Genomic DNA, 11,778 nt, shown 5'->3' on the forward strand with positions numbered 1-11,778 from the left:
GGGTGGGGGGGAATATGGGTTACATGTATAAAATATTATTTTCTGTACAAGATGAATTGTACGGCTACAATGGCAGTCACATGCAGATTTTGAAAAGTGCAATGTTACCATAATTAGAAAATTAATGAGAAAGGGGAATTAAGTTGAAATAATCCGGATTTGGGGATTTGCTTTAAGTGGTTTATAATCTCAGTAAAATCATCTGTTGATAATATTATATAAGTCAGTACATCTAAGGAACACAAAGGACGCTTTGAGACGGCTAGAAACAAACTCAGCAGGAAGAAAACAATCCTTGTGAAGTTCCCTGGGTAAAGAGAAATGGCTCAAGGAGATATTCTCCCACCAACGATGAACTTTACCGCGGGAGAAATACAAACTGGGAAGGTCCTCATGCCCCGCATCGGTTATACTATACTGGCAATAATAATGGCGATATTCTGTATTGCTTCACTAGTACTGAACATCACAGTCATTGCAGTGACGTTTACATACAGGCAGCTACGGCATCCCATCAACTACTCTCTAGTCAACCTAGCTATTGCTGATCTAGGAGTAACAGTGCTGGGAGGAATGCTAACTGTAGAAACAAATGCAGTCGGTTACTTTAACCTGGGAAGAGCAGGTTGTGTCATTGAAGGTTTTGCTGTAGCATTCTTTGGTAAGTAACGATTATTTTGGAATATAATAAATCAGCCAAGACATGTTTTTTATGGTGGTAATGATCATACGAAAGTAAAAATAGTATAACAAGGTACACAGGTTGGATATACTAATTATTGGAAGCCCATTTACCATTAGCAAAGCTTAACAGTTACAGGATAAGAGATGGCAGAAAAATCAGGGTGCAAATTTCATCCAGGGACATAAAAAAGATAAATAACAACAATAGTGCAACACAGTATACAGTACACTATCTGAATCTGTGAATGTTCGACTCACGTGCTCCATGTGACAATCAGGAAGTGTGGTTATATTGAGTAACCAACCCAGAAGAACCTCTAAATAGGCTCTTCATACAGTACATCCAGCCTTAGCTGGTGGCGGCTGTGAGAGTCTCTGGTAGACTGTTCCAGTAGTGAGGTGCACAGTAAGAGAAAGAGGAGTGGGCGGATACTTTCTCTGAGTCTTACAGTAACTGCGTTGATAACATACCAAAGTCAACATTGCTTTTGTCACGAATGGCATTGCCTAAATCCGCCTTGCATGAAAACATGGGCTCCAAAATTACCATCCTTTGTTTTCAATAGAGAGTATAATGTTAAATATGAAAATAAAAATAATTTAACAAACTCACATGTTCCTGATTATTCCATGAAGATGTCCGTATTTATCTCTCTAAAAAAAATAACACATTTCCATTGCTCCTTGATAACCATACATCAAATGCATTGCTAAGAAAGGGGTATACTATCAATCCAAAGAATATTTCAGAAGGGACAAAATACTGTAAAAGAATAGAGATATGTATTTATAGAGGTATGTATATATAGTTGGGTCTACTGGTGAACCACTGCAATTAAGAAAACACATTTGGTATTAATATGATATATAAAAGTTAATAAAAAATAACCTTTAAAAGACATTAGGTTTTTAATACCGCGGGTAAGAAAAGTTCATTTGGATTTTAGTTAAGTGCAACTTGCATCTTTCATTTTGCGAATCATAAATTAATTTTATAACACCATTACCTTTGCAGATGAAAAATGTGCTAGATTATAAAACCCTCCACGCTTCCGTTTCACTGTACGCTGCGCCTAATCTGCTCTATCTTTACGTTTTAAAGAGCCCCAGGAGACTATTAGGCACAAATAGAAAATATAAAAGTCAAATGGTTAGAAGTAGAACATTACAACCTATTTCACACGGTATGCTGAATCGCTCTCCCTATGAATCATATACTTCCATGCAGCAATTTCACAGAGCAGTATGTTTTGGAACACGGCAGCCCTCACATAAACAGTAGGGCCCAGATTACTAAGCGGTGCTAATGTTTAACTTATCTAAAGATCCACTCTGTTTCTGAATAATGAGATGATCTTTCAATGCAATGTTTTTACTTTCAACCCTTTACGTTCTGTTCTCTGTCAAATTTCACATAATATTTAAAGAAATAGAAATGTTTGAATGTGTTCACAATACTTCAATAGCCACTCAAATGCCTTTCTCCAATTAATATGAAAAAATAATATGAATAACCATCTCATATAGCACTTTTCTCCCAATGGGACTCAGAGCGCATCACAATTACAGTACAGCGCGCGGTGCGCAGCACATAGGAATGTTACAGACACAGTCCCCTGCCCCGTGGAGATTACAATCTATGTTTTTGGTGACTGAGGCACAGGGAGATAAAGTGACTTGCCCAAGGTCACAAGGAGCTGACACCAGGAATAGAACCAGGTTCCGCTGCTTCACACTCAGTGTCATTGTCATCAGAGTCACTGAGCCGCTCCTTCTCCCGAAGACGGAGATGATAGGTTCAGTACACGTGCTTTGGCATACTGAATTTTACTTTGTTCTGTTTCTGCTTGTGGCTATCAAATGTAGTGAATAGGTTGTTACACCGCCTCAGACCTAGAAAATAAATGTGACAAAGGAGTAAAGGAAAAATATAATGGAAATTCAAACGGAATGTGATGTATCCCCCTTTTTAAGTAGCAGGTTATTTCATGTACCTGTGCAGGACCGGTCTCTTGAGACATTTCTCCCCCATTACAGAAGTAAAGCAGAAGTTTCACAGGTAGTGTTAGGACCTGCATAGTGGTCATGCCATGACGTGGCTGCATAGTGGTCATGCCATGACGTTGCTGCATAGTGGTCATGCCATGACGTGGCTGCATAGTGGTCATGCCAAGACGTGGCTGCAGGCTTATAACGCTTTGGCTTTGGCCAAATAGTTTAACTAAAGGACCCATACTTATGAGAAGACAAACAGTTAAGTATTTAACTATATATTTGTTGCCACATTGGATGTAGCATTGGGAATGTTTGTCGTATACATTTGGTCACACCCAGTAACACTCATTTTGACACAAATATATATGTTGTGTTGGGTTTAGAGTTTGATAAGGTTTGTGTCACAGTGTAATATTTACTTTTAAAAAGTCTGTGAAATGTATTTTTTGATAGTAACATTGACAATAATGTAATTATCTATGAAGAAAAAACACAATATTATCAATGCCCAGGAAACAAGAGGTAACTCTCAATGTATTACTTCCTGGTAAAATATTTTATAAATAAATATGATAATTGTACGTGTATATAGAGATTTATTGACGATGCTTTGACATGCTGAAAGGTATACGATGTCAGAACCCTCAGTTTAACAGAGGAGTTTATTCTATAAGCTGGGAGATGGCTGTTTTGGTGATGTTGCACAGAAAGCCATTAAATTCAACGGGGCTTTCCGTGCGAGATTGTTGAACCAGCAATCTCGCCGTTTCCGGAATAAGCCTGATCAAGTTTGTTGTCACTTTTCATATACTACTATTTCTTAGCTGGCACTTTGTCTATTGTATTACTGTTTTAATATTATTTCCAAGGTTCTGTTATATCTGTATATGACGCGGATTGAGAGTGGCGCAGTAGGAGACGGAAAATAGCAATATTAATGAGAACAGAAGAGGACAGAAGAGGAGGCAAACAGTCTCCTATAGAATGAATTCTCAGAAATATTGAGAACAGAAGAGGACAGAAGAGGAGGCAAACAGTCTCCTATAGAATGAATTCTCAGAAATCTCTCACATTATGTAATCCAGGGGTGCTGAACTCCGGTCCTCAACTCCCCCCGCCATCCCGCCATCCCGCCATCCCGCCATCCCGCCATTCCGCCATTCCGCCATTCCACCATTCCACCATCCCACCATCCGGTCAGGTTTTCAGGATATCGCAGCTTCAGCACAGGTGGCTCAATCAGAGGTGCAGTGACTGAGCCTCTGATTGAGCCACCTGTGCTGAAGCTGCGATATCCTGAAAACCTGACCTGTTGGAGAGGCTTGAGAACTGCAGTTGAGTCCCCCTGATGTAATCCCAGGTATGGTCCAATCCAAAGGATTGGGGACTTTTTTTTGTTATAGTAGCTACTGCATTAATAGTCCTTATTGGTAAATGACTTACTGTATATACTGTAGTTGTTAAAAACTGAGAAAGGCCATAATGATATAGACAGTGGTTACTCCGCCTTACCACACTCCTACCTATAATGTAGAGCATAAAACGTGCCATGTTGGGGTATTGCAATCCCCCTAACTCTAAAGACTCAGACCCAGAACACAGCGCCCCCTACAGGACAGGAACATTTTCACTTATCGTTATTTCTTTTTCTTTAACCCACGCTGTGCTGAAAATCTGTGTAATACGGCAGGCATATACTTATAAGGCTCCATGTTACAAAGGACAACAAGTAAAGCGTGACACACTGTGCGCTCATTTGCATGTCATTACCCAGAATCCTCGGCTGCAGTGGCAGCACTGTTTCCTAAGTGATAATGGGGAAATACCTGAGACATGTGAATGCGCCACAAGTGGGATTTTTATTTACGGTTTCCTTACCGCAGAATTTTCATAGCCACGTGTCCCATCATTAACACAGGTTCCCTGCTTTATTCCAGGAATTGCGGCCCTGTGCACCGTTGCAGTTATTGCCCTGGATCGGGTGGTTGTGGTGTGTAAGCCCCTGGGAACACTCACATTCACCGCACGACAAGCTCTAGCAGGCATCGCTGTCTCTTGGACCTGGTCCCTTATATGGAACACGCCCCCCCTCTTCGGTTGGGGCAGCTACCAGCTGGAAGGTGTGGAGACATCCTGTGCACCCAACTGGTACAGCGCTGACCCAGCAAACGTATCCTACATTATCTGCTACTTTTCCTTCTGCTTCGCAATTCCATTCCTTACTATCGTGGTTTCTTACGGGTACATAATGTGGACTCTACGACAGGTAAACAGAGACTACCATCACCCTCCAACCATAATCCTAAAGCCTTTTTATACTGCCGTAGATTGAAAATCATTGAATAATTTAGGAGCCGCATAAGGGCTGTTATATACAGGATGCGGCCGTGCGTTCCTATGCGAACGCGCGTGCATGTGCCGCATGCTTTTCCTGTATATAGTGCCGGGAGCTGCAGGTAAGTGTATGTGTGTGTATGTGTGTGTGTATGTGTGTGTATGCGTATGTGTGTGCGTATGTGTGTGTGTATGTGTGTGCGTATGTGTGTGCGTATGTGTATGTGTGTGTATGTGTGTGTGTGTGTGTGTGTGTGTGTGTGTGTGTGTGTGTGTCTGTGTGTGTGTGTGTGTGTATGTGTGTGTATGTGTGTGTGTGTGTGTGTGTGTGTGTGTCTGTGTGTGTGTGTGTGTGTGTCTGTGTGTGTGTGTGTGTGTATGTGTGTGTATGTGTGTGTGTGTGTGTGTGTGTGTGTGTGTGTGTGTGTGTGTGTGTGTGTGTCTGTGTGTGTGTGTGTGTGTGTATGTGTGTGTATGTGTGTGTGTGTGTGTGTGTGTGTGTGTGTGTGTGTGTGTCTGTGTGTGTGTGTGTGTGTATGTGTGTGTATGTGTGTGTGTATGTGTGTGTATGCGTATGTGTGTGCGTATGTGTGTGTGTATGTGTGTGCGTATGTGTGTGCGTATGTGTATGTGTGTGTGTGTGTATGTGTGTGTATGTGTGTGTGTGTGTGTGTGTGTGTGTGTGTGTGTGTGTATGTGTGTGTGTGTGTGTGTATGTGTGTATGTGTGGTGTGAGTGAAATTAAGTCTAAGTAAGATTTTTTTAAATTAAAAAAAAAGTTTAATAATTTTTTTATTTTTATTTGTGCAATTATTTACCCCCCCCATACACACACACACACACACACACACACACACACACACACACACACACACACACACACATCCACGCATACATACATACACACTAATACATACATTTGAGCTCAGGCAGCGGCGCGAAAAGATGAATTTCTTCATCTTCGCCGCTGTCTGTCGGCTCCCCTCTTCCTGCCACGCACGGCACATCTATAGAAAGGCTGACTAACGTCAGCCAACTAAAAATACGCGCGCGCGGCATAGCGCGCACCCGCCACTATAACACGGGCCTAATGTGACAGCATCTCAACGCCCGGCACCTTTGGGGTCCCTGCGCTCCCTCCTCTTCCCCCTGTCGGTGTGGGACCCCCTTCCCCCTGGATCCCGGCGCCGACAGGGGAGGGAGCGGGGGTGGGGGGGGCCCTGGACCGGCAGAGAGGTGTGTGGTGGGGGCGCATGCGTTCTCTTACCTTCTCTGCTGTGGACCGCCTCCTGCAACACGATGTCACAGTGGCATATGACGCCACGTTGCCATGGCAATGTGATGTCACATGATGCCGTGACGCTGCCGGAGGAGGGCTGCTGGCCTACGTAAGTCACGTTGTTTTTCGGCATTTTATACAGGGGGGGCCTCAGGCTGGATCTGCGACATAGCACATAAATAGCACATAAATAGCACATAAATAGCACATAAATAGCACATAAATAGCACATCTTCACAAACCTTGTCCAAAACAAATCGCAATAGTAGCTATTCCAAGTAAAGAGATTAATAACCCCTCTACACCCCAAAAATTTACATTATAAAAAAATCTACCAATAAATTCATCTTTCTAATGAACGCAGCAGCTTTCCTTGTCATGTTACTAAGTTCTTGTTTTTCGGTGGTTGGATTTTTCTTCCCCGGCCTATACGTGTACAAGCCAACGAGTATAAAATCCGCCGACGGAATATTTGCACATTTATCACGTTTCCCATTAAACGCACATTAATCTCTGCCTCTTTCAGAAAAGTAAATGAGTGTATGCAGGTCTAATATAAGTCTGTGTTAACATTGTTATGGAAGTATAATGCCTTTAGCTGGCGCCAGAGGTACAGTATAATAGTTTTGCTTGTTAAAATAGCTTCTATTTAAAAGTTCCCTGAGGTGAAAGTGACTGTGAAACAGTTTCTGAAATTCTTCTAATCTAATGCACCATCCTCTAATTTACCCTGAGAAATACTGCATGGGAAGTAATGTGAACTGGATGGGAATGTAGCAATCAGGGTAATTAGCGCAGGGAAGTAACTATTGCCGGTAGTGTAGCTAGAAGAATATCATTCAAAACTTTTCAGTCTGTACACAAATGAGTGTAACTGATTGGCATGTGCAAAAAGATAAGCGTGACCACTGACTGACACGTATGTAGTAGATCCGTCTGTCCCTGTAGCATTATATTCAAGGTTACCATGACGTTGGAAATAAAATGGCATCGTTAGCACAATGTTAATTGGAGAAAAAGAAAGGTTTGCTGGAAGGTTGCCTCATTAATCTCCCATTACCTACTGCTAAAATACATCTGCAATATGCTACACTTAACAAGTTTGCTATATGACTGATACACACTGTACCAAAATATTTAGTCAAAGAAACATAAAGGGCCATGTTTACTAAGCAATGCTATGTTTCCTGTGCTGGAAGGTGTCCTTTGTGATAGCACTACTTAATAGATATGGGCCTGAGTCCGTTGGGGTAGAGCTTATGAAGGGAAAAACATTGACAATACTGTATATATTATTTGGGGGTTTGGGGCGTGCAATACACAACGGGCATGCAATATACAACGTGCATGCAATATACAACGTGCATGCAATATACAACAGGCATGCAATATACAACGTGCATGCAATATACAACAGGCATGCAATATACAACGTGGTTGCAGTTTGGGAATTTAGTCCCAAAGTTAAAAAGCTGTTAAATCCCAAATGCAACTTTCATACATTTTTGTTGTTGTCATGTAAATTCCACAAAGAACTCCTCATTTCTTTGATAGTCCATCCCACACCCAGGCATTTCTAGGCACAGGGAACCATCTGCATTTACATTCCTTATAATCAGCCTGTGTCTGTAAGTTACTCACAATATAGCACTGCTTAGACTTTAAAAAAAACTATTTTGTGCCATAATTTGCATCCAATGTTCATAGATACTATTATTCCAGGTAAATAAATAGTGGATACTTTTTGATGTTCAATCATTACATTATCAATAACATTCTTGGATGATATTAACCCTTATTAAGTAAACACTATACACTATTGCTTTGCTAAATGAATGAACCACAGACAAAGAAGTCTTTCCATTCTCCTACCGTAAATATTGTTGCTAAAACTGTTAAATAGCCACTATGTAGCCATTACATATATAGTTATGATCAAGTAGTTATTATAGCATATGTAGGATGTGTCGGCCCATGTAATGTACTGTCAAGATAAATCATTTCAACAGGGGTGGCTAACTGCAGTCCTCATGAGGACCGGAGTTGGCCACCCCTTCATTACAATATTTAGTAGTAGGTGGGGTGAGTACCTTACTTCTCATGCATGTATGTTTTTAACAGGTTGCTAAACTTGGTGTAGCAGAAGGAGGTACCACAAATAAAGCTGAAGTTCAGGTCTCACGTATGGTCCTGGTAATGATCGTGGCGTTTCTCGTCTGCTGGCTCCCGTACGCGGCCCTTGCTATGATGGTAGTAGCCAATCCTGGCATGTACGTTGACCCAATAATAGCCACGGTGCCCATGTACCTAACCAAAACCAGTACGGTGTATAATCCAATTATCTACATTTTCATGAACAGGCAGGTAAGTTCCCCTGAACCACTAGTCCCTGTGAAATAACAGAACGGATATGTTTCTTAATAATTAATGGTGTGCAATTTAGATAATCCTTCCCACTACTATATTCCAAGTAGACTCTATTCTCACTTTCTCCAAATCCCACCACAACTTATCCTACTCAAGAATAACTTTTAGTAACCCTTCCACATATACTATACATGTCAACTTACCAGACTACATACAGTATATGGCCCCTATATTTCCTATGTTACTTGCCTATGCCCAGTGCATGCGCACTGCGTTTATCTCTGCTTCTCAGTGTGCATATGTGTATTTTGTGTATGTGTTGTGGTGTTATGTGCATTGTAATACCACTGTATTTGGATGTCCCTCACATCACTTCTTATATTTAACACTCTTATCTATAACACCCTGTGGTTCCTGTCTCCCATTATTTAATTGAATGAGCTCATGTAGCAGTGGTTCATTGGCTCGAACCATGTGCAAATAAAATACATCAGATGTAGCAAAAAATAAAACACAATAGAAACCAATAAAATGTTTATCTTTAATGGATCAGGTGAAATATTTTCCCTACCAATGTCACCAGTGTTACACCCAAGAAACATTGATACAAGACCTCCAAATGTTTACTAGTTATATTGGCATTCACATGATCTCATTTGTAGAGTTGGGCGTTTTTTTTGTGCGTGTTTGGATCTGCCTCAGATCACCTGGCTCCTTTGGTTCGTGGATTTCCGCAAATCAGTCTCACAAATGGCGATCCGCCTTTTTTTTTACACTGATAATCCAATCCGCGGTTTCCGGAGGCTGTTGACGGATATTAAGAATTGAATCCACGCGCGGATTGCTGAGTCCGCGGATTCTTAAAAATCCGTCAGCGGACCGCCGAATCTGCGGACGGATTGTATCCCAGGGCAGTTTTGCATGAATCTGCGCGGATTGAAACTGTAACTGAGTCTCTCTACTCATTTGATATGTAACTTGGCCCGGCGCTGTGTACCACAGCAGCTGTAGAGACGCCCAAATCTGCTCAGACTCTTTTCGCCGCAGTTTTGAGCGAATATTCCAAACGTTACAAAAAAACAGCAAATCATTCGCCAGGACTGAAGCCAAAAGTTCTAGCAAAACGGGACAAATTGGTCAAAATTTGCTAACACCCTTTTTTAAAGTGTTGACTTTGTTCGGTGTTTTTTTCGCGAATTTTGAAAGCGAGCCTAATCAAAATGTAGAGAGCACGCCATGCTCACGGACTTTTATGCATTTGGTGAACTTGTTGCTCATATTTGTGCCCAAGCCAACAGTTTCACGGAATTTAAAAAAAATGAAATTTTTGCTAAATGTGTTTAAACGTGCGAAATATGTACTGTATTGTATTGTATTGTATTGTATGTCTTTATTTATATAGCGCCATAAATGTACATAGCGCTTCACAGTAGTAATACATATCATATAAATAACAAATAATATAAATAACAGATCATGGGAATAAGTGCTTCAGACATACTGTAAAAGTAACATTAAGGAAGAGGAGTCCCTGCTCCGAGGAGCTTACAATCTAATTGGTAGGTAGGGAGAACGTACAGTACTGTACACTTCTCTAATCAGCTGTGTATAGGGTTAAAGTAATATTAGTAATGTATATGTATAATACCACTTCCAAGCACGGCTAACTGCCCTATATCGTATTTTTGCAGTTTCAAGATTGTGTGATTCCCTTTCTCTTCTGCGGCAGAAACCCATGGGCGGCCCAAAACGCTACAGTGTCTACAGTTGAAACAACTAAAATAAGTAGCTCTCCTTCAAGACGAGGGAAAGTGTCTCCTGCGTAAAATGTTTAAATTATTGGAAAAGCCCAATAATAATCTCTGGAGCGTGTTTGATTCAGTTTTGCATGTGTGAAATATTTTTATGCAATATTGAGGCCAGCTGGCAGAAAACCCAACTCGGTCATACTGTAACTGTGGGTAAACGTGCAATAGTCCTTTTCCATCATCATAGTAGTTCCGATATCTTTTTTCAATCCTACATTTTTCATTAATACAATGTTACCATAGAGATTACTTTACCAATTTTACCAGAATAAAAACGAATTGGTTTTCGGGTCCAACCGATTCATGTTTAGTGATAAAAAAATGTATAAATAATAAAGAATATTGAGATTTCGGGGAGGATTAGGTAATAATACTTGTGTCATTTATTATGATAAACAAAGTAAACAGTTGCTGATATAAACATAATGTGGCAATCATGCAGAATACACCAAATACATTGGAATACCAAAGAAAATACAGATGTGAACAACCTATTCCATTCCCAATAAAATCGGGTAGTAAGATAATCACATTATACTTTGCAATTTAACATCTTTTGTGTGTATAGGTCCCATAAAGAGTGTGATAAAGGTGACTTAGCAAGAGGCTCTGCAAAACAAGTGAACCTCTAGTAAATACACCGTATTTGTATTAAACGTATAGGAACTCTCTCTTTACAAGACAAGGTTGAATAATTTTTCGTTTATTTGAAGATTTACTACTACACAACGTTGCATATTACTAAATCTGCAAATAGACTCAAAACTATTCAACAATGTCTTGTAAAGAGAGAGTTCCTAAGAGCAGTGCGGAACCCCGCAGACTTTCTCCTCCTGCTGTGTATCTGAATACAGAGTGTGCACTGTGAACACCGACACAGTATTACACCCAGAAAATGCCATCATTGTTGTAAAAGAAAGAAAGAAAGAATCACTAGTAGTATTATTATTCTCTTAAGGTTATACCATTTTATTTGACTGATTCTTTTCAGTTTGTAGCTTTTATGCAGAAAAGTTAAATAAAATAGTTTTTTTTGAGGCTGTGGTAGTGTAATGACATTGACGCCCCCTAGTGGAGGCACTACAGATCTTTATTGCTGCTAACACCATGTAGGTCACAAGCATCCCTCTATAGCAGGCCTGCACAACTCCAGCCCTCAAGGGCCGCAAACAGGCCAGGTTTTCAGGATATCCCTACTTCAGCACAGCTGGCTCAATTAGTGGCTCAGTATGACTGAGCCACTAATTGAGCCAGCTGTGCTGAAGTAGGGATATCCTGAAAACCTGGCCTGTTTGTGGCCCTTGAGGGCTG

The 11,778-nt window shown here is 40.7% G+C and overlaps 1 protein-coding gene across 1 annotated transcript; it reads left to right on the forward strand.

Annotated features, from left to right (window-relative positions):
• Window positions 1-262: 262 nt before the first annotated feature.
• LOC142468508 (parapinopsin-like) lies at window positions 263-10,752 on the forward strand. Its single transcript, XM_075575110.1, has 4 exons — window positions 263-661; window positions 4,617-4,945; window positions 8,414-8,656; window positions 10,351-10,752. Exons 1-4 carry the CDS (start codon window positions 322-324, stop codon window positions 10,483-10,485), a joined length of 1,047 nt encoding a protein of 348 aa, XP_075431225.1. The 5' UTR covers window positions 263-321; the 3' UTR covers window positions 10,486-10,752.
• The last annotated feature ends 1,026 nt before the right edge of the window (window positions 10,753-11,778 follow it).

The sequence above is a fragment of the Ascaphus truei genome, chromosome 17 (assembly GCF_040206685.1).
Source record: "Ascaphus truei isolate aAscTru1 chromosome 17, aAscTru1.hap1, whole genome shotgun sequence".
Lineage (NCBI taxonomy): Eukaryota > Metazoa > Chordata > Amphibia > Anura > Ascaphidae > Ascaphus > Ascaphus truei.

Bases quoted from the DNA above. Each gene is read 5' to 3' on its own strand.
- LOC142468508 (XM_075575110.1), top strand. From the start codon at position 322: ATGGCTCAAGGAGATATTCTCCCACCAACGATGAACTTTACCGCGGGA. The intron at 662-4,616 runs GTAAGTAACGAT...GCTTTATTCCAG, and splicing joins TTTTGCTGTAGCATTCTTTG to GAATTGCGGCCCTGTGCACC. The intron at 4,946-8,413 runs GTAAACAGAGAC...TGTTTTTAACAG, and splicing joins TAATGTGGACTCTACGACAG to GTTGCTAAACTTGGTGTAGC.